This window comes from Bufo gargarizans, chromosome 1 (genome assembly GCF_014858855.1).
Source record: "Bufo gargarizans isolate SCDJY-AF-19 chromosome 1, ASM1485885v1, whole genome shotgun sequence".
NCBI classification, from domain to species: Eukaryota; Metazoa; Chordata; class Amphibia; order Anura; family Bufonidae; genus Bufo; species Bufo gargarizans.
The window spans coordinates 702667885-702692291 of NC_058080.1; the positions used below are offsets into that span (position 1 = coordinate 702667885).

General features: G+C 44.1%; 1 protein-coding gene across 1 annotated transcript in view; it reads left to right on the forward strand.

Moving 5' to 3' along the window:
• Positions 1–24407, forward strand: part of LOC122924817 — a 55371-nt gene that overhangs the window by 7147 nt on the left and 23817 nt on the right. The window contains exon 2 of the mRNA XM_044276274.1: positions 10111–10283. Within this exon, the coding sequence (XP_044132209.1) occupies positions 10229–10283 (55 nt within the window). The 5' untranslated portion in view covers positions 10111–10228. The remainder of the gene's footprint in view (positions 1–10110; positions 10284–24407) is intronic.

Genomic DNA, 24407 nt, shown 5'->3' on the forward strand with positions numbered 1-24407 from the left:
CCTGAGTACGGCGATACCAGATGTGTGACACTTTTTTGCAGCCTAGATGCGCAAAGGTGCCCAAATTCCTTTTAGGAGGGCATTTTTAGACATTTGGATCCCAGACTTCTTCTCACACTTTCGGGCCCCTAAAAAGCCAGGGCAGTATAAATACCCCACATGTGACCCCACTTTGGAAAGAAGACACCCCAAGGTATTCAATGAGGGGCCTGGCGAGTTCATAGAAATTTTTTTTTTTTGCATAAGTTAGCGGAAATTGATTTTTTTTGTTTTTTTCTCACAAAGTCTCACTTTCCGCTAACTTAGGACAAAAATTTCAATCTTTCATGGACTCAATATGCCCCTCACGGAATACCTTGGGGTGTCTTCTTTCCGAAATGGGGTCACATGTGGGGTATTTATACTGCCCTGGCTTTTTAGGGGCCCTAAAGCGTGAGAAGAAGTCTGGAATATAAATGTCTAAAAATGTTTACGCATTTGGATTCCGTGAGGGGTATGGTGCGTTCATGTGAGATTTTATTTTTTGACACAAGTTAGTGGAATATGAGACTTTGTAAGAAAAAACAAAAACAAAAACAAACAAAAAATTGCCGCTAACTTGGGCCAAAAAAATGTCTGAATGGAGCCTTACAGGGGGAGTGATCAATGACAGGGGGGTGATCAATGACAGGGGGGTGATCAATGACAGGGGGGTGATCACCCATATAGACTCCCTGATCACCCCCCTGTCACTGATCACCCCCCTGGTAAGGCTCCATTCAGACGTCCGTATGATTTTTACGGATCCATGGATACATGGATCGGATCCGCAAAACACATGCGGACGTCTGAATGGAGCCTTACAGGGGGGTTATCAATGACAGGGGGTGATCAGGGTGATCACCCCCCTGTCACTGATCACCCCCCCTGTAAGGCTCCATTCAGACGTCCGTATGATTTTTACGGATCCATGGATCGGATCCGCAAAACACATGCGGACGTCTGAATGGAGCCTTACAGGGGGGGTGATCAATGACAGAGGGGTGATCACCCATATAGACTCCCTGATCACCCCCCTGTAAGGCTCCATTCAGACGTCCGTATGATTTTTTACGGATCCACGGATACATGGATCGGATCCGCAAAACACATGCGGACGTCTGAATGGAGCCTTTCAGGGGGGGGGGGTGATCAATGACAGAGGGGTGATCACCCATATAGACTCCCTGATCACCCCCCTGTAAGGCTCCATTCAGACGTCCGTATGATTTTTTACGGATCCACGGATACATGGATCGGATCCGCAAAACACATGCGGACGTCTGAATGGAGCCTTACAGGGGGGGGGGTGATCAATGACAGAGGGGTGATCACCCATATAGACTCCCTGATCACCCCCCTGTAAGGCTCCATTCAGACGTCCGTATGATTTTTTACGGATCCACGGATACATGGATCGGATCCGCAAAACACATGCGGACGTCTGAATGGAGCCTTACAGGGGGGGGGGTGATCAATGACAGAGGGGTGATCACCCATATAGACTCCCTGATCACCCCCCTGTAAGGCTCCATTCAGACGTCCGTATGATTTTTTACGGATCCACGGATACATGGATCGGATCCGCAAAACACATGCGGACGTCTGAATGGAGCCTTACAGGGGGGGGGGTGATCAATGACAGAGGGGTGATCACCCATATAGACTCCCTGATCACCCCCCTGTAAGGCTCCATTCAGACGTCCGTATGATTTTTTACGGATCCACGGATACATGGATCGGATCCGCAAAACACATGCGGACGTCTGAATGGAGCCTTACGGGGGGGGGTGATCAATGACAGAGGGGTGATCACCCATATAGACTCCCTGATCACCCCCCTGTAAGGCTCCATTCAGACGTCCGTATGATTTTTTACGGATCCACGGATACATGGATCGGATCCGCAAAACACATGCGGACGTCTGAATGGAGCCTTACTGGGGGGGGGTGATCAATGACAGAGGGGTGATCACCCATATAGACTCCCTGATCACCCCCCTGTAAGGCTCCATTCAGACGTCCGTATGTGTTTTGCGGATCCGATCCATGTATCAGTGGATCCGTAAAAATCATGCGGATGTCTGAATGGAGCCTTACAGGGGGGTGATCAATGACAGAGGGGTGATCAATGACAGGGAAGTGATCAGGAAGTCTATATGCGTGATCACCCACTTGTCATTGATCACCCCCCTGTAAGGCTCCATTCAGACGTCCGTATGCGTTTTGCGGATCCGATCCATGTATCCGTGGATCCGTAAAAATCATACGGACGTCTGAATGGAGCCTTACAGGGGGGTGATCAATGACAGAGGGGTGATCAATGACAGGGAAGTGATCAGGAAGTCTATATGCGTGATCACCCACTTGTCATTGATCACCCCCCTGTAAGGCTCCATTCAGACGTCCGTATGCTTTTTGCGGATCCGATCCATGTATCAGTGGATCCGTAAAAATCATGCGGATGTCTGAATGGAGCCTTACAGGGGGGTGATCAATGACAGAGGGGTGATCAATGACAGGGAAGTGATCAGGAAGTCTATATGCGTGATCACCCCCTTGTCATTGATCACCCCCCTGTAAGGCTCCATTCAGAGGTCCGCATGTGTTTTGCGGATCCGATCCATGTATCAGTGGATCCGTAAAAATCATGCGGATGTCTGAATGGAGCCTTACAGGGGGGTGATCAATGACAGAGGGGTGATCAATGACAGGGAAGTGATCAGGAAGTCTATATGCGTGATCACCCACTTGTCATTGATCACCCCCCTGTAAGGCTCCATTCAGACGTCCGTATGCGTTTTGCGGATCCGATCCATGTATCCGTGGATCCGTAAAAATCATACGGACGTCTGAACGGAGCCTGACAGGGGGGGTGATCAATGACAGGGGGGTGATCAGGGAGTTTATATGGGGTGATCATGGGTGATCAGGGGTTTATAAGGGGTTAATAAGTGACGGGGGGAGGGGGGGGGTGTAGTGTAGTGTGGTGTTTGGTGCGACTGTACTGAGCTACCTGAGTCCTCTGGTGGTCGATCCTAACAAAAGGGACCACCAGAGGACCAGGTAGCAGGTATATTAGACGCTGTTATCAAAACAGCGTCTAATATACCTGTTAGGGGTTAAAAAAATCAGATCTCCAGCCTGCCAGCGAACGATCGCTGCTGGCAGGCTGGAGATCCACTCGCTTACCTTCCGTTCCTGTGAGCGCGCGCGCCTGTATGCGCGCGTTCACAGGAAATCTCGCGTCTCGCGAGATGACGCATATATGCGTGACTGTGCGCAGGGCTGCCACCTCCGGAACGCGAATCTGCGTTAGGCGGTCCGGAGGTGGTTAAGACAGTGATACATCAAAAATAGTTAACATTTACCATATGTCTAGTTTATGTTGGCCAAATAAATGATATTATGTTATTTTTTTAGGATGTTAGAAGTCTTAGAATTTTAGAAGCATTATTTTAAATTTTCAAGAAAATTTCCATAACTGACTTTAAGGTACAGTTCAGTTTTTTAAGTGACTTTGAGGGGTTTACATAATAGAAACCACCCATAAATGACCATTTTAGAAAATACATTCCTAAAATTATTCAAAATTGATTCTAGAAACTTTGTTAACCCTTTAGGTGTTTCATAGGAATTAAAGCAAAATGCAGGTTAAATTTAAAAATGTAATTTTTTGTTCAAATTTTAAATTTGAATCCATTTTTTCTGTAGCACCGCAAGGGTTAAGAGCAAAACAAACCTCAATATTTATTACCCTGACTCTACAGTACAGAAACACCTCATATGTGGTTGTAAACTACTGTAGTATGGGCATACTGCAGGGCTCAGAAGGGAAGGAGCAGGGGGGCAGATTCTGCTGGGATGGTTCTTGAGTGCCATGTCACATTTGAAGGGACCCTGATGCACCCCTACAGAACCCATTTTGGAAACTACACTCCTCAAATAAGTTTTTAAGAAGTGTAGTGACCACACGTACGTTTCATAGAATTTAGAGACACTTGGCTGTAAAAAAAATAAATTTAATAATAATTTCTTCTAATAAAATGTAGCCCCAAATATTCAATTTTCACAGTAGGTAACAGGAAAAGGACCCCATAATATGATTTTCCCCCCATTTGTCTCTGAATATGACAATAGTCCATATGTGGTCATAAACTGCTGTATGGGCACACGGCAAGGCTTAGAAGGGAAGGAGTGCCATTTGGCTTTTAGGAGGCAGATTTTTCTGGAATGGTTTCCAGGTACCATGTCACATTTGCAGAGCCCCTGAGGTACCAGTACAGTATGAACCCCCCAAAACGTAACCCTATTCACACAGGGGTATAGTCATTGGAATTCACACAGGGGTATAGTCATTGGAATTCACACAGGGGTATAGTGATTGGCTTGACCCCACAGGTGCTTCACTGAATTTTTTTAAGATTTAGACATGAAATTAAAAATTACATTGTATTTCAAATAAATGTAGTTTTAGCCTCAAATGTTTAATTTTCACAAGTGGTAATAGGAGAAAATGTAACCTAAATTTTGTTACATCATTTTTCCCAAGTATGACAATACCCCCTATCTGGTCATAAACAGCTGTTTGGGCATACTGCAGAGTTCAGAAAGGAAAGGGCACCATGTGCATTTAAGGCCTAGTTTGTTGATTTATATGGCACTGGCCGCTAACTGCAGAGGCTCTGAGCTAAAATAAAAATAAAAAACTCCTAAGAAAGTGACCCATGTACCCATGTGAAAAGCAAGGCATCATATAGTTATGCTGTGCTTCCTGCTTTCAGAAACACCCTACATGTGACCCTATTCTTTGCCTTAACGTATGAGAGGGCTCAGGTATATGAGTACGATGCTCATTTTGAGGCCCAATGTGGTGATTTACATCACTTGTGCTGACAACTGTAGAGGCCCTGGGAAGAAGTAATAAATGGAACCTCCAAGAAGTGACCCCATTTTAGAAACCCCTTAAGGACTTAGGACGTACCGGTACGCCATGTTTGCCGAGTCCTTAAGGACCCAGGGCGTACCGGTACGTCCTAAGTTTAAAATTACATTGCGGCAGGGGTTAATTGGAACAGGATGTCCGCTGAAATCATTCAGCGGGCATCCTGTCACAACGCCGGGGGGATCAATTCAGACCTGTAGTTTGCGGTTTTACCTTATCCGGCGGGCGACGGTGCCATCGGGTCCCCATGCGGCTGTAGGGGGGACCTGATGGCATGGAAGGCAGTGCGATGCCTTCCTTAGGCATCTGCGCTGCCTTCCGGTGACGATCCTGTGACGATCCAGCCCCCTGGATCTCACAGGCCGGAAGCTGTATGAGTAATACACACTGTATTACTCATACAGCAAATGCATTCCAATACAGAAGTATTGGAATGCATTGTAAAAGAGATTAGACCCCCAAAAGTTGAAGTCCCAAAGTGAGACAAAAAATAAAGTTAAGAAAAGTTAAAAAAAATTAAGTTTTCCCCCCCAAAAATTAAATGTTTCAAGTAAAAATAAACAAAAACGTCTTTCCCAAAATAAAGTAAAAAAATAGGAAAAAAATAAGGAAAAAAAATATTAGGTATCGCCGCGTCCGTATCGACAGGCTCTATAAACATATCACATGACCTAACCCCTCAGATGAACACTGTAAAAAATAAAAACTGTGCTAAATAAACCATTTTTTTGTCACCCTACACCAAAAAAAGTGCAACAGTAAGCAATGAAAAAGGCGTTTGCCCACCAAAATAGTGCCAATAAAACCGTCATCTCATCCCACAAAAAATTAGCCCCTACCTGAGACAATCGCAAAAAAAAAAATTTAATATGGCTCAGAATATGGAGACACTAAAACATCATTTTTTATGTTTTAAAAAAGCTGTTATTGTGTAAAACTTACATAAATAAAAAAAAGCGTACATATTAGGTATCGACCGGCTCTATAAAAATATCACATGACCTAACCCCTCAGATGAACACCGCAAAAAAAATAAAAAATGTGCTAAATAAACAATTTTTTGTCACCTTACATCACAAAGAGTGTAATAGCAAGCGATCAAAAAGTCACACGCACCCCAAAATAGTGCCAATAAAACCGTCATCTCATCCCGCAAAAATCATACCCTACCCAAGGTAATCGCCCAAAAACTAAAAAAATTATGGCTCTCAGACCATGGAAACACTAAAACATGATTTTTTTTGCTTCAAAAATGAAATCATTGTGTCAAACGTACATAAAAAAAGTATACATATTAGGTATCGCAGCATCCGTAATAACTTGCTCCAGAAAAAATATCACATGACCTAACCCCTCAGGTGAATACCGTAAAAAAAAAAAAAAGTGCTAAATAAACCATTTTTTGTCACCTTACATCACAAAAAGTGTAATAGCAAGCGATCAAAAAGTCACACACACCCCAAAATAGTGCCAATAAAACCGTCATCTCATCCCGCAAAAATCATACCCTACCCAAGGTAATAGCCCAAAAACTAAAAAAATTATGTCTCTCAGACTATGAAAACACTAAAACATGATTTTTTTTGTTTAAAAAATGAAATCATTGTGTAAAACTTACATAAATAAAAAAAGTATACATATTAGGTATCGCCGCATCTGTGACAACCTGGTCTACAAAAATATCACATTATCTAACCTGTCAGATGAATGTTGTAAATAACAAAAAATAAAAACGGTGCCAAAACAGCTATTTCTTGTTACCTTGCCTCACAAAAAGTGTAATATAGAGCAACCAAAAATCATATGTACCCTAAACTAGTACCAACAATACTGCCACCCTATCCTGTAGTTTCTAAAATGGGGTCACTTTTTTGGAGTTTTTATTCTAGGGGCGCATCAGGGGGGCTTCAAATGGGACATAGTGTAAAAAAAAAAAACAGTCCAGCAAAATCTGCCTTCCAAAAAACGTATGGCATTCCTTTCCTTCTGCGCCCTGCCGTGTGCCCGTACAGTAGTTTACGACCACATATGGGGTGTTTCTGTAAACTACAGAATCAGGGCCATAAATATTAAGTTTTGTTTGGCTGTTAACCCTTGCTTTGTTACTGGGAAAAATGGATTAAAATGGAAAATTTGCCCAAAAATTGAAATTCTGAAATTTCATCTCCATTTGCCAATAACTCTTGTGGAACACCTAAAGGGTTAACAAAGTTTCTAAAATCAGTTTTGAATACCTTGAGAGGTGTAGTTTCTTAGATGGGGTCACTTTTATGGAGTTTCTACTCTAGGGGTGAATCAGGGGGGCTTCAAATGAGACATGGTGTCCAAAAAAACAGTCCAGCAAAACCTGCCTTCCAAAAACCGTATGGCATTCCTTTCCTTCTGCGTCCTGCCGTGTGCCCGTACAGCGGTTTACGACCACATATGGGGTGTTTCTGTAAACTACAGAATCAGGGCCATACATTTTGAGTTTGGTTTGGCTGTTAACCCTTGCTTTGTAACAGGAAAAAAAATATTAAAATGGAAAATCTGCCAAAAAAGGGAAATTTTGAAATTGTATCTCTATTTTCCATTAATTCTTGGGGAACACCTAAAGGGTTAACAAAGTTTGTAAAATCAGTTTTGACTACCTTGAGGGGTGTAGTTTATAGAATGGGGTCATTTTTGTGTGGTTTCTATTATGTAAGCCTCGCAAAGTGACTTCAGACCTGAACTGGTCCCTAAAAAAAATTTTCAAAAAAAATTCTGAAAAATTTCAAGATTTGCTTCTAAACTTCTAAGCCTTGTAACATCCCCAAAAAATAAAATATCATTCCCAAAATGATCCAAACATGAAGTAGACATATGGGGAATGTAAAGTAATAACTACTTTTGGAGGTATTACTATGTATTATAGAAGTAGAAAAATTGAAACTTGGAAATTTGCAATTTTTTACTAATTTTTGGTAAATTTGGTATTTTTTATAAATAAAAATGCATTTTTTTAACTTCATTTTACCAGTGTCATGAAGGACAATATGTGATGAAAAAACAATCTCAGAATGGCCTGGATAAGTCAAAGCCTTTTAAAGTTATCAGCACTTAAAGTGACACTGGTCAGATTTGCAAAAAATGACCAAGTCCTTAAGGGGTTAAGGGGTGGAATGAGCATTTTGACCTCACTGGTATTTTGCAGAAATCAATGTGCAGCGGACCATGCAATTTTTCCACAAACATGGCATTTCAGTGCCCAATATGCTGTGCCCAGCTGGAGCGATCTGAGACTCACACCACACTACTTATAGGCAGGTTTTACTGGATACGGAAAGGCCATACATGTGGACGTAAGCTGCTGTATGGGCACATGGTGAAGCTTAGAAAGAAAGAAGCGCCATTTGGCTTTTGGAGTGTGGATTTTGCTGGAATGGTTTTTGGGTGCTCATCAAATTTGCAGGGACCCTGAGGTACCGGTACAGTGGAAACCCTCTATAGGTGACCCCATTTTAAAAACTACACTCTTCAAGTTATTTATCGAGCAGTGGATTGAGCATTTTGACACCACAGGTATTTTGCAGAATTTAATTAGCAGGGGACTATGCAAAATGAAAATGCAAGTTTTCAACAGATATGGCATTCCAGTGCCCAATATCCTGTGCCCAGCTCGCCCTATCTGAGACATACCACATCACTTAATTAGTTGGTGGATTCTACTGGGTACAGAAATTTGGACGTAAACAGCTTTTTGGGTACGCTGCAGGGTTCAGAAGAAAATGCAGCACAGGCACCATGTTGCTTTCAAATAGCCTCTGGGGTACCAGTTCAGCTATTTTCTAACAACTATTCATTTTTTTTTTTTCTGTCGATGGAGCTATGTGAGAGATTTTTTTATGTTTTTATTTTATGATTGCAGATTTTTTGTGGAGCTGTGTGATATGCACCCAGTGCCTAAGATGTGAATACCCCTTTAAGCCCTCACACAGCTCCGTTGAAACAAAAATGAAAAAGTTATGGGTCTTGGGATATGGTGATGCAAAAACATAAAAAGAAAAAAAAAGAAAAGGTAACTGTGCAAAAGTATTATACATTGCTCATCGGGGCTTATGGTCACCATTACAGCACAGATATGAGGTGGCTGGGATGGAAGCTGCTGCGCAAGTTTGCCTATGTGCGCTCCTGCGGTCGCAGCCACCGGAGAGGCCAGCGCTTTTTCCGATATCCCTGTAGTGTGGAAGCACAGCCACCGCTGCTGGATTACAGTGTGGTCGTAACTTCTGGATACAAGCAGTGTATAATGTGATGGTAAAATAAATTAAGCCAGCAAAGGAAGCAATATGGACAATCACAATACATTAGTAAGCGCCTCATAATAACTTTCTCTACATGATAAATGCAATTGGCTAAGGTGAGATTACCCCTTTAATAAAATTTAAGTTACGTGTCGCCCAAAAATGGTGTAATTAAAGACTCATGCACACAAAAGTTTTTTTTTTCTGTTTCTGTTCTGTATGCGGAACCATTCACTTCAAAGGGGCAGAAAAAAAAACGGAAGTTACTCAATGTGCATTCCGTGTCCATATTTCTGCAAGGCTGTTCCGCAAAAAAATCGAACATGTTCTATTATTGTCCGCATAATGTACAATAATATATGACTGTTCTATTAAGGGCCGGACATTCCGTTTCGCAAAATGCGGAATGCACACAGTAGGTATCCGTGTTTTGAGAATCTGAAAATTGGGAACGCAAAACACCCAATGGTCGTGTGCACGAGTCCTAGAGACTGCAAATGGTCCTGCAAGAAACAAGCCCTCATACGGCTACAGCGATGGAAAAATAAAAAAAGTTATAGCTCTTGGAATGTGACAATGAGAAAATGCAAAAAAAAATTGCTTGGTCAGTAAACAGCCCGGTCACCAAAGGGTTAAGGCGTCACTTATGGACAATGTATTTGGATAGATATTAGCTTTAATTATGTTAAATGTGGTCTGATGATGATATTGGGGGGAAGGACCAGAAGGGGATAACTAATTCTGAGTCCAGTCTCCCTGATTAACATTCTCCCCTCAACCGCCGACTGCTGCGCCTGACAAAAGAGAACTCCTTCTAAGTTTTTCTTTTCCATGTGCTGAGGCCTGATTTCCCGTCATTGTGCAGACCCCCTTCCCTTACAGTAATGGACACTCCACCCTGACACTGAAAAGCTCTGACTCTCTGCAGCCTGGAGGATTTCACAGCACACAGAACTCCACTCCAAGAGATAGAGATCCAGTTTACTCTGATATTAGGGAGATGATGGGGATTCTCAGTCTGTGGCTGCTGGCGTCTGTCTGCATCTTCCTGCAGGGTAAGTAAAAAGTATTGTTCTATAATAATAATCACAAAATTGTAACAATATAATAACAGTAATAATAATAATAAGAATCACAAACATCATAACATTAAAAATAACAATATAGTAGTAGTAGTAATAATCGTATAACACTATAATAGTAATAATATACGGTAAGTGTAATAGTAATGATTGTATTGTTGTTATGTGTATATATACATATATGTTATAAATATTCAGTTATGATACATGTTTTAATAATTAGTACACTATATTTTGATACAATAATATTCTTAGGCTACTTTCACACTAGCGTTTTTGGCTGGATCCGGCAGTGTTCAGCAAAAACGCTTCCGTTACTGATAATACAACCATCTGCATCATGAACACTATTGAAAGTCAATGGGGGACATGACGGATCTTGCTCCGCATCCCAGGACGGAAAGCAAACCACAGCATGCATTTTGGAGCATTCCGTTCTGTTCAGTTACGTTTTGTCCCCATTGTCCCCTATGACGGATCTCAATACCGGAAAATATTAACGCTAGTGTGACAGTAGCCTTATACTGTTGTTGATATTATTAATATTATTTCTATTATTATTATTAGTAGTAATATGTGTATTATTAGTCGTATTGTTAGTATAATTATGGTATTCATTGAAATTCAAACCACGTCACAAAAGAAACCCAAAAAGCAATATAACCATGCAATTTTCTAATTTATCTGTACGGGGCTAGCAGAAATTATTCTACAAAATACTAACTTGCTGAAATTACAGCAACAAATCCCTGCATGTGAACCATAAATCCCTGTATCTGTGGTATTACCTAAACTCAAGGCAGGCATCAACACCCGGCATACCCGGGCAAGTGCCGGGGCCCACAGCATAGCTGCCAGAAGCAATGAGTGCTTCCATCAATACAGATGGAAGCACTCATTGCTGGAGCGCAGGAATCTGGGTCCTGTCACTCACCGCTCAGCTCCCCGCGCTCCTCCCCTTCTTCAGGCCAGCGGCGCGCTAAATGGTGAAACAGGAAGGCTTCTACCCATTCCACCCTTCAGCCTGCAAGCAGGGATCGCTCTGCTGGCCTGTGTGGGCGGAGCCTGCAGACCGGTAATCTGCATAAGTTCCACCCACACAGTGCTGCAGAGCGATCTGTGCCTACAAGGAAGAGAGGACTATGAGCTTCAGGAACGGGACAAGGTGAGTAGTTACTGTGTTTTTTTTTTTTAATACAGAGAGATCACAGAGGACTTTATTACTATGGAGGGGGCACAGGTTTTTATTACTATGGAGGGGGCACAGAGGGCATTTCTACTGTGGAGGGGCACAGAGGGCATTTCTACTATGGAGGGGGCACAGAGCCATAGGGCATTACTACAATTAAGGGGGCACAGTGGGCATTATTACTGTGAAGTGGGCATTATTACTGTGAAGAGGGCACAATGGAGATTTCTACTATGAAGGGGGCACAATGGGGATTATTACTGTGAAGGGGGCACAGATAGGGTATAACTACTCTGAGAGGGCACAATGTGGGCTTAACTACTGTGGAGGGCACACATCTGTACAAACCTAGTGTGAAGGTTGTACAATGAGGGCAATACTACTGTGAGGGGGTGCCAGTATTGGGGGGATGGGGGTGCCAGAGAAAGGACCCACCCCGGGTGCCAAACACCGTAGGCACGCCACTGAAGCAGGGAACTATTCACTCCTCGCTCCACCATTGAGCCGCCAGCGCTCCACAGTAGCACAATGTCCTCTCATATCGTCCTGCTGATCTGTGTAGGAGGAGGAGCGGGCAGGCTGGGAATCGGCCTCTGCTCCTCCTACACAGCAGCACGATGTCCTCTCACATGGTCCTGCTGATCTGTGTAGGAGGAGGAGCGGGGCAGGCTGGGAATCGGCCTCTGCTCCTCCTACACAGCAGCACAATGTCCTCACTCATGGTCCTGCTGATCTGTGTAGGAGGAGGAGCGGGCAGGCTGGGAATCGGCCTCTGCTCCTCCTACACAGCAGCACAATGTCCTCACCCATGGTCCTGCTGATCTGTGTAGGAGGAGGAGCGGGGCAGGCTGGGAATCGGCCTCTGCTCCTCCTACACAGCAGCGCGATGTGTCACAGTGTCCTGCTGCTGCTGATGGGGAGCGCAGATCATGGAAGGAGCCGGGTGAAGGGGGCACATACCTTGGCATATCTATTATGAAGAGGGCATATCTTGGCATATCTACTGTACGGGGCACATATCTGTGAGTAGACCTGAGGGACTGAAATACTGGGTAGAAAATAAAAGTAGGCACATAAGTACTGATTCACATATATCCGCACTGTAGCATGCTCTGTGTAAGGTATTTAATCTATGATACATGCAGTTACCGTGCAAAATGCCACAAGGGGGCCCACTGAGACGTTATCGCCCAAGGGCCCACATGAAGCCGGAGCCGGCCCTGCCTAAACTACTTCTATACGAAACGTAATTGTAGCACATATAAGATACTGCAGTCTGTTTGCCATTGAACTATGCTACTCGTGGGGCACAACCACATGGTGCGGTTGTGTTGCGATGCGACTGCGCTGTGTTTGAATACTGCGCAGTAGAAGGGCCGCAGCTGGCTCTTTTTAACTAATGAAGACTGTGCTTTTTAGTTGATCTACAGTGTAAGGCCTCATGCACACAGCCGTTGCTCGGCCGTTCCGTGCACTATCCCCAATGTACGGGCAACATCCGTGTGAATTCTGTTGACGGACCCAGACTTGAATTAGTCTGTGATCCGTCTGCACCGCGAAAAAATAGAACATGTTCATTCATTGGTCCGCATCCGTGATGTGGTGAGCACACAGTCGATGCCCACATATTGCAGACCACAAAATGGGCACGGCCGGGCAACGGCCGCATGCATGAGACCTTTAGGCCAGGAAAGGCAGTTCTGTTAGTGTTAGGTACCCATCTGGAGAAGTCATCTTGACGTTGGTAGATGGGCCCGACACAATTTTGATCAAAAATGTGCACAAAGAGCTTCCATTTGTCATCTATAGTAAGTAAAGTAATGATGCAATTCAGATTAATCCATTGTTTGCATGCATAACGGTGTGCTGCCATATACTATTTGTTTGCTGTCTTCATGATAGCTTTATGGATGTGCCCCTGTGATTTTGGATGTGACCATCTAAACTCTCTTGCTGTGCACTTTTAAAGGGAATCTGTCACCCTGATTTTGCCCCATTATCTACAGTAATACATGAGTAGTACTGCAAATATGGAGTTCAGATCTCTATTTTTTTATTTTCTACTCCCCCCCCAGTCTTCAGAGTTGCACTGAAATACACAGTCAGGTCTAACATAATGGAGAGGACTTATGCACATGCATGGCATTCTGACAAAAGCTGAGCGCTGACAAAAGGGGAACAGGGGGCAGTAAACATTATCCTGCTACTGCTGGGGAGCACAGATGATCGGAGGAACTAAGTGAGATTTTATAGTTTTTTTCCTTTCTGTGAAGGTGGCACATATCTGGGCATAACTACTGTGAAGGGGGCACATATCTTGGAATAACTACTGTGAAGTGGGTACATATCTGGTCATAACTACTGTGAAGGGGGCACATATCTGGTCATAACTACTGTGAAGTGGGTACATATCTGGGCATAACTACTGTGAAGGTGGCACATATCTGGGTATAACTACTGTGAAGGGGTACATATCTGGGCATAACTACTGTGAAGGAGGCACATATGTGGACATAACTACTGTGAAGTGGGTACATATCTGGGCATAACTACTGTAAAAGGGGCACAAATCTGGTCATAACTACTGTGAAGGGGGCACATATCTTGGCATAACTACTGTGAAGTGGGTACATATCTGGGCATAACTACTGTGAAGTGGGTACATATCTGGGCATAACTACTGTGAAGGGGGTCCATAAGCGGTGCAGTGCAATTAGCACAGTGCAAATGAGATGATGCGCAGTGTACTCTTGAAGAGAAAGTCATCAATATAAACATCCTGCGCAACCCCTCTACGGACCTTATGCAAATCAATTTAGGTGCGACCCGAAAGGTCTTTGCAACTACATATATTATCCAACAGTAATAATACAATTTGTCAGCAGATGGCAGTGTAATCTCAGTGTTTCCTACGATACAGTTATTTCTAGTCCATACATTTACATCACAGTGCAATACATTATATTCCAGTGCGGCTCATCTACAATGGCAATCACAGCCTGCCCAAGGGTGGTGATATGTCGCCACGGGCCACTTTTGACATTTCCACTATTTGACAGCTAAGTCCTGGGTCTGTGCACACAGGGCTTTTTACCCTCCTTAGTGCATTACCTACTCTTGTGGTACGTTAGGTGGCGTTTCCCAGCATTATCAGACCTGCACAGCACACATGTAACATATCACATTACATAAATAACATGGCCTATCATACATCAGTGCAACTACAGGTATAATAGCATGAAAATAACACATAAAATTAAAGCAACAGTCATGCCGGATTTGCAAAACACGGACAACGGCAATGTGCGTTCCGCATTTTGCGGACCGCACATAGCCGGCACTATAATAGAATATGCCTAATCTTGTCCGCAATTGCGGAGAAGAATAGGACATGTTCTATTTTTTTCAGGAACGGAATTGCGGACCCGTAAGTGCGGGTCCGCATTTCCGGATCCGGGCAGTACATCGTGCGGCCCCATATAAAATGAATGGGTCCGCAATTCTGTTCCGCAAAATGTGGAAAAGAATTGCGGACATGATGCAAAGGATCAATGTTTTCTTTGGTTCAGCCTTCTTACTAGGATTCTATAGAAAAATTATCATTGCTTATCAAACTCCCTGAGATGTAATCTTACAATAAAATAATAGAGGAAATCCTAAAACTACAAAGTAAAATTAAATCAGGAAAAATAGAAAAGGAAATGACTTTGTTCAGAGGGGGCTCAGAGACATACCTGCACATAGACCTGATGTTTGTCTTCTCTGCCTGTCTGTCTATAGAGGTCAGTAATCGATGTGCTGTTACCAGTGATCAGTATATGGGGATAGCTAATAAGTAGGCCCCTAATAGTAATAAAGTAATTAGTTAATTTATCAATAGATATATTATCATGCACAAATAAATAAATACATAAAAATAAATAAAATGAGGGAAAAAAAAAAACACCCGCAGATTTTTTTAAAAAGACTCTAAAACCACAAGCACAAGCACAGACATTTTGCGTGATACAAGTGCGTTTTGCATGGGCATCAGGTGCCCAGGCACTAATACACTGCTCAACACTGAAACTGCAACACCAAGAAGGAAAAGAAGCGGAATTATGGAAGCGCTGCTGCCTTCTCAAAACAGCTGATCGGCGGGGGTACCGAGAGGAGGACAGAGGACAGGTCATCAGTAAAAAAATTGCGGAAAACTCTTTTAAACTGAACTGTGTGAGACTTACTTTGTGCAGTATTTTTTTTTTGGGCAGTTTACAGTTTTGGCTTTAACGTTTAGCCTGGGGCATAGCTTTGTGATCAGATCTATGATTCAGATGTGCAAATTCTTTTCTATATTCTTTGCTTTCTTCTTTCATATCGATTGTGTTCTCACATTGGTAGCACCATGAGTTAATACACTGTCTGTTAAGCCAACCTATGGCTGTGTTATTAGAGCACCATATTATATGGCACCTACAGTACAGACCAAAAGTTTGGACACACCTTCTCATTCAAAGAGTTTTCTTTATTTTCATGCCAAGAGTGTGCAAAGCAGTAATCAAAGCAAAAGGTGGCTACTTTGAAGAACCTAGAATATGACATATTTTCAGTTGTTTCACACTTTTTTGTTATGTACCGTATTTTTCGCCCTATAAGATGCACTTTTTCCCCCCAAAAATTGTGGGGGGAAAGGCAGTGCGTCTTATGTGGCGAATACTTGACTTTGTATACCGCCGACCGCATGCTGCGCAGCGCGGTGGCGGGTGTATTAGTGGGCATGGATGAGGGAGGAGGGGCCGGCATCCAGCTCTGTAACTACAGCGGGCCCGGTGCAGTCACTGTATTCTGCTACACCGGGCCCGCTCACTGTAGGAATCCTAACTGCAGGCAATGCTAACAGTCTTTTATCCAGCCTGTACTTACGATACTAACTTTCCGGCAGGCAGCGGGCAGGAGGCTGAACTGGTGGGCGGGCGCTTACAACGTAACTCACTATGTCACGCGCCGGCTCCGCCCACTTTATGAATGAAGAAGGGAGAGCCGGCGCGTGACATAGTGAGTTACGATGTAAGCGCCCGCCCACCAGTTCAGCCTCCTGCCCGCTGCCTGCCGGAAAGTTAGTATCGTAAGTACAGGCTGGATAAAAGACTGTTAGCATTGCCTGCAGTTAGGATTCCTACAGTGAGCGGGCCCGGTGTAGCAGAATACAGTGACTGCACCGGGCCCGCTGTAGTTACAGAGCTGGACGCCGGCCCCTCATCCCTATTGGGGGTCATTCTATGGATGGCACTGTTATGGGGGTCTGTGGACACATAGCGTAAAATGCTATTTATGTGTCATCAACAGATCCCCCATAACAGTGCCATCCACAGTGCCCCCCATAACCGTGCCATCCACAGTGCCCCCCATAACCGTGCCATCCACAGTGCCCCCCATAACCGTGCCATCCACAGTGCCCCCCATAACCGTGCCATCCACAGTGCCCCCCATAACCGTGCCATCCACAGTGCCCCCATAACCGTGCCATCCACAGATCCCCATAACCGTGCCATCCACAGATCCCCATAACCGTGCCATCCACAGATCCCCATAACCGTGCCATCCACAGATCCCCATAACCGTGCCATCCACAGATCCCCATAACCGTGCCATCCACAGATCCCCATAACCGTGCCATCCACAGATCCCCATAACCGTGCCATCCACAGATCCCCATAACCGTGCCATCCACAGATCCCCATAACCGTGCCATCCACAGATCCCCATAACCGTGCCATCCACGGACCCCCCATAACAGTGCCATCCACAGACCCCTATAACAGTACCATCCACAGATCCCCATAACAATGCCATCCACCGACCCCCCCATAACAGTGCCATCCCCAGATCCCACATAACACCATTAGGCACACCTTTTGGTTCAAATTTTTTTATTTTATTTTTTCCTCCTTAAAAACCTAGGTGCGTCTTATGGGCCGGTGCGTCTTATAGGGCGAAAAATACGGTATATAATTCCACATGTGTTAATTCATAGTTTTGATGCCTTCAGTGTGAATCTACAATTTTCATAGTCGTGAAAATAAAGAAAACTCTTTGAATGAGAAGGTGTGTCCAAACTTTTGGTCTGTACTTGTATACTTAGGCAATGTTTGACATGGTTATTTGTACATTGTGTGACATACCATCATGGGGGTGCCAGCCTCAGGTGCTATACATGGCAACTCAACATACCACTAGCGCTATTCAAATAGGAAACAGATAAAAAACCTGGAGAAAATAAAGGAAATCTGCAACCTGTCATGGTAAATCTGTGGAAACAGTTGTGTGTGTGTGTGTGTGTGTGTGTAAATATATATATATATAGATATATATATATATATATATATATATATATATATAATATTATTTTATTATAAAAATAATGAAATAATTATAAATAATGAAAATAATCATGTAAATTAGGATTAAAGGGGTTATCTCATCTTTTGCTATATCACTAGAATATGCCACCAATGTCACCTATCTCCAGAAAAGTCCCCAAAAGCGACAGAAAGCGCACTGCGTATGCGGGGCATCCTCTCCATTACTTTCTATGCTAGTCTTGAAATCAGCAGAGCAAACTTTGGAAGTCTCATAGAAATAAAATGAGAGCGCACCGCGCCAACGAGGCACTGCTCTATTCATTTCAATGGGATTGCGGGAGATAGCTGAGCCAGCGCTTGTGATCACAGTGATCTACAGTATGTGACTGTTACTATTATATCACTGGTATCAGTGATCTGTACATGGGGACAGCAGGGAACACATTAGCTAGCTTTTTCCAACATAGTAAAAAAAATCAGGTAAATTGCACAGCTGCATTTGCGGTGTCAAATACTCTCAACTACTGCCCATCCCGGCACTGGCCCATCTGGCATTTGGCAGAATTGGGAGATGGGCAATCCAGCCCTGATGCCTAGTAACTACTAAAATACTGTGCCCAGTGTACAAGAACATACCGTACTTTTGCTCCATAAGACACACTTTTTTCCCCCCAAAAGTGGGGGTAAAATGGCAGTGCATCTTATGGAATGAACACTAGTACGTGCTTTAATTATGGAAGCGCTAACTACTACACAGCAGGACCAGGGAACTGTGAATACAGCACTCCTGGTGCTGGCTGTACTCACCGCTGCCTGGTCTTCTCCACGTCGCTCTTCACTGTAGAGCATCAGGACGTAGTGCGCACACTATGAACTAATGCTGTGTGATGTCATGTCATGGTGAAGTGGGGGCCTGAGAAAAGCAGAGAGCGGTGAGTGCAGAGAGAGCCGCTGGATCTCCCGAGTAGCGGCGCAGTCCAGAGCAAGAGAGGTAAGTTAATTTATTTATTTTATGTCTGATTGGGGTCTGATCTAAAGTCTAATGAGGAATAGTTGTTTGATGGGGTTCTAATCTGAATTATAATGAGGAATGGGGTTCTATTCTGAGGTCCGATGGGGTCTGGGATCTAATAATAAATGAGGGTCTAAATTGGGAATCTGATTTTAAGTCTCATACTCATAGGGGTCATATAAAGTCTAATAATCAATGGGGATGTGTGTCACAGATGGTGTTGAAAACAAGAAGTAACAAATAAAGATCCGACTGACTTGATCCCAAACTAAGGAACAAAAGGGTGAGCCCTATTAAAGCCCTATAGCTCTCCCTGACTGCTCAGCCCATGCAAAGATCTCTGTGATAGAAAGTTGCATGTCCATGTACCTAGACTGAGTGACACCTGAAAACCCTATAATAGTGAGGGGACACGACCACCGTCTCCCTGCACTAAATACGGAGGGAGTCAGAGTCACCTAGAATCAAGCCAACAGGAAAACACAAATAAAGGGATAGACTTATCTGAGAAACCAGCAGTAGCAAACCTCTAGCAGTGAGCACAATCCAGGAAGTAGTATAAACCGCAAAGTGAGGCAGTATGGGAGGGGATATAAAGGGAGGCAATCACTGCTAATAGATGACAGCTGGGAGAGGGAGAAGAGATGTCAAAGTGAAACCAAAACAAAAGAACATCATGCAGGAGGTACTGAAGAACGTCTGTCAGAACTTCTCAGATATCTGGCGGTGACAGTACCCCTCCCTCTACGAGTGGACTCCGGACACTCAGAGCCCACCTTCTCAGGATGGGACCTATGGAACGCCCTGATAAGACGAATGGCCTTAATGTCCGCCACTGGAACCCGCATCCTCTCCTCAGGACCATAACCCTCCCAATGAACGAGGTACTGAAGAGAACCGCGGATAATACAAGAGTCCACAATCCTAGAGACCTGAAATTCAAGATTACCATCAACCACAATCGGAGGCGGAGGCAAAGAGGAGGGTACAGTGGGTTGGACATAAGGTTTTAATAGGGACTTGTGAGAAACATTATGGATCTTCCAAGTCTGAGGAAGATCAAGACGGTAGGCAACGGGATTGATGACGGACAAGATTTTGTAAGGCCCAATAAACTTAGGACCCAACTTCGAGTGTGATCTGAGGTCAAATAATCAATAGGGGTCTGATATGATGTCTGATGGGGTTCTGATCTGAGGTATGATAGGGACTGAGGTATGATAATCTATGGGAGTCTGACCTGAGGTCTGATGGGGGTCTGATCTGAGGTCTGAATATGAGGTCTGATGAGAAATGGGGGTCTGATGGGTGTCTGATCTGTGGTCTGATGAGTATCAGGATCTGATGAAGATTGGGGGGCGGATCTAAAGTCTGATGAAAAATATTTTTTTCTTATTTTCTTCCTCTACATTCTAGGTGTGTTTTATGGTCTGGTGGGTCATATGGAGCGAAAACTACAGTAACTATTATTATTCTTTACAAGTATAGAATTACTATTGCTCTGCTCTCTATAGTGTTACGGCAGTGGGTGTGGAATAACTGTGTTAACCAACAGATTTGGCTTTGGGCTAATCCTAAGGACATTATCCTGGCAGTCCCCTGGTTTTCACCCTATAACCCCTATACAAGAATGTGGACTTCTCTGCATGGAAGCCACCAGGCCGCTACCTCCTGCAGTAGTCTCTGTGTGTGGTTAACAACTGATCCCTGGGTTCAGAGACTCTGGTACTAGGCACCAGGGGGTCACGCAGAATTGTAGTCAGGGACAGGCCAGGTCAGGGCTGGAGAAGTATGTGCAATACGGGAATCCGGCAGCAGAGAGGCAATAAGGGTAACAGGCACAGGTCAGCTAAGTCAGTGGGCAAAGGAAGAGAGGTTTTCCTGACAAACAGGCCTCAGCCTGCATGGAGGGACAGAGCTGGTCCGGAAGCCAGGCCCAGGTGGCAGCAGGAGGCAGGGCCGGTCTACCAGGTAAGTTTATCACAGCAGCTGCCACTGTAACATAGAGACTATGCAGTACTATATTTGCTAATCTTGTGTTAAGGAAAACACTAAAACTGTGCCTCCCAAACTCTTTTGTGGCCAAGTATCCTCTGACCATACATAAAACCCAGAGATAGTAGCAGGAATTCTACAGGATGATTAACGAGGAGGAGCGCCATTATGTAAATGTCTTCAGAACTCTTGTCCTTTCTGTATAAAAGCCTCTCTGTCTGCGCTCAGCAGCTGAGAAATAATCACTGGTTGAATTCTCTTGATTTACAACTTTTCAAGGTGCAGCCTCCTGGCCTGGATGATTTGTTATCCTATTTGTTATCCTCTTTATGTGTTTCCTATGTATTACGTCATATATTGATGTCATCAGCTTGTTCAAAGGGGTTGTCCGGGTTCAGAGCTGAACCCTGACATACCCATGGAGAGCCCGGTACGTCACCGGAACTCCTGAAAATGCCTGGGCAAAAGAAGTCAGGGGGGCTGCCTGGGTGAAAATGGAGGTAAGTGTCAGCTGATCGCCTTGTCAATAAAGGGCGTTCGGACTCGCTTACGTCATCTAGCTTGAGCAGCGTCCTCAAAGATTCCTGCCGAGCGGCTGGGTCAATGCGCCCGAGTATCATGTCACTGCGCATGCGCGAAGGTCTTAGTTTCGTCACATGCCTTGATGCGATGACGCGGCACGCCAGCAGGTGATTGCCTTATCTGGCATTTAAAAACTGGCGCTAAACATAGTGCGGGTGCGATCTATTGCCCGCGGCTATTGAGATGCCCGTACTATGGTTGAGGAGCGTTATCCAGTACTCCCTCCAGCAGTCCATATAGTTTATAGATGATCATATGGGTGTGTTATACCTGGTATCACCCGATCGTCTCTGTTCTAAAAGTCCTAGTTAAATTTCCCCTGATGATTTCTATGAAACGTGCATGTAGGGAGCGGGACTCTTAATTTCATGAGTAAAAGTTATGTTTTAAGATAACTAATAACCACTATTTTTTGAGCCAATGTCAGCTCTGAACCCGGACAACCCATTTAAAGGGTTGTTCCATGACTAATGTAAAAAAATAAAAACCAGGCCTCATATAGTCCATGACACTCTCTTTCTAACAAAACAGGCCTGTACCTCACATGGATTCAGAGATCTTCCCATTTTTTGCTCTGCTAGATTTATATCAATCTGACAGCTCAAGGGGAGTGTCTTTTCTGCTGCAGCTAAGGGGGCGTGTCCATGCTCTCCCTATCACAGCGCAGGAAGCAGGTAAAGGATGAAACTGAGCATGTGCGGCCATCTCATTGAGACGGACAAAGAAATAAGAAATAAAACAAACAGTAGTTATACAGATATACAAATACATTTTATTGACTAGCGTTGTTCCGATGCAGGAACTGCCTGCTGGATCCGGAAATCAGTATGCAAACAGATATAATTTGTTTCCGGATCCGTCTGACAAATGCATTAAAATACCGGATCTGTCTCTCCGGTGTCATTCGGAAAAACGGATCCGTCATTTATTTATTTTCAAATTTTTAAAGGTCTGCGTATGCGCAGACCGGAAAACCAGATTTGTCAATTCAGCAATTTTCTGAACACTTGGTACTGGATCCGGCATTAATACATTTCAATGGAAATTAATGTTAATAAGTGTTCCGGAATTTTAGCCGGAGAAAATACCCTCTTGCCAAATACCATAAAAAGGGATGGAACGGAAGACATCCTGATGCATACTGAACGGTTGCTTTCTATTTAGAATGCATTAGGACAAAACTGATGCGTTTTTTTTTCTTGGTATTATGCTCCTATGACGGAACTCAGTACCGGAAAACTTTAACGCTAGTGTGAAAGTACCCTAACTCAGTGGCTATACAAATTTTTTAATTACATGGGAACTACTTTAGACAGATTACAAAAAAGAGAAAAAGTTTTGGGCCAATACCAAAAGGTGAAAAAGTTCTGGACTGAGTTCAAAGTTGATATTAAAGACGTGGCAAGAAATTATATCACTATAGCTACTTTCACACTTGCGGCAGAGTGATCCGGCAAGCAATTCCGTCGACGAAACGTATGCCAACTGATGGCATTTGTAAGGGTCCATTCACACGTCCGCAAAATGGATCCGCATCCGTTCCGCAATTTTGCGGAACGGGTGCAGACCCATTCATTTTCAATGGGGCCGGAATGTGCTGTCCGCATCCACATTTGCGGATCCGCACTTCCGCATCCGTGCTTCCGTTTCCGCAAAAAAATAGAACATGTCCTATTCTTGCGGACAAGAACAGGCATATTCTATTAGTGCCGGCAATGTGCGGTCTGCAAAATGCGGAAAGCACATTGCCGCTTTCCGTGTTTTGTGGATCCGTGGCTCCGTGTTTCCGCAAAACACATTGCGGACGTGTGAATGGCGCCTAAGACTGATCAGGATCCTGATCAGTCAGAAAAATGCATTGAAATGCCGGATCCGCCTTTCCGGTGTCATCCGGCAAAACAGATCTGGCATTTATTTTTTTCACCTTTTTTTCAGTCTGCGCATGCGTAGACCGGAAGGACGGATCCGGTATTTCCGGCACTAATACATTCCTATGGGAAAAATGCCATCTGGCATTCAGGCAAGTCTTCAGTTTTTTGGGCCGGAGATAAAACCGTAGCATGCTGCAGTTTTATCTTTTGCCTGATCAGTCAAAAAGACTGAACTGAAGACATCCTGATTAGGGATGAGCGAACCCAAACTGTAAAGTCCGGGTTCGGGTTCGGTGTTCGTCGCTTTCTTGGCGCTTTTGTGACGCTTTCTTGGCGCTTTTTGAAAGGCTGCAAAGCAGCCAATCAACAAGCGTCATACTACTTGCCCCAAGAGGCCGTCACAGCCATGCCTACTATTGGCATGGCTGTGATTGGCCAGAGCACCATGTGACCCAGCCTCTATTTAAGCTGGAGTCACATAGCGCCGCCCGTCACTCTGCTCTGATTAGCGTAGGGAGAGGTTGCGGCTGCGACAGTAGGGCGAGATTAGGCAGATTAACTCCTCCAAAGGACTTGATTAATCGATCGATCTGCAGCTGTGCATCATTGAGCTGCTGAAATTCAATTGCTCACTGTTTTTAGGCTGCCCAGACCGTTTGTCAGTCACTTTTTTCTGGGGTGATCGGCGGCCATTTTGTGTCTTGTGGTGCGCCAGCACAAGCTGCGACCAAGTGCATTTAACCCTCAATAGTGTGGTTGTTTTTTGGCTAAAGCCTACATCAGGGTGAAGCTGTCACACCAAGTGCATTTAACCAGCAATAGTCTGTTTATTTTTTGGCCATATACTACATCAGGGGCAAGCTGCGCCTGTCACCAAGTGCATTTAACCCTCAGTAGTGTGGTTGGCCAAGCTGTCACACCAAGTGCATTTAACCAGCAATAGTGTGGTTATTTTTTGGCCATATCCCAGTCTAATTCTGTCAGTAAATCCATACCGGTCACCCAGCGCCTAAATACTAGGCCTCAAATTTATATCCCGCTAAATCTGTCGTTACCGCTGTACTGTTCTGGCTGGGCAAGTTATTTAGTGTCCGTCAAAGCACATTT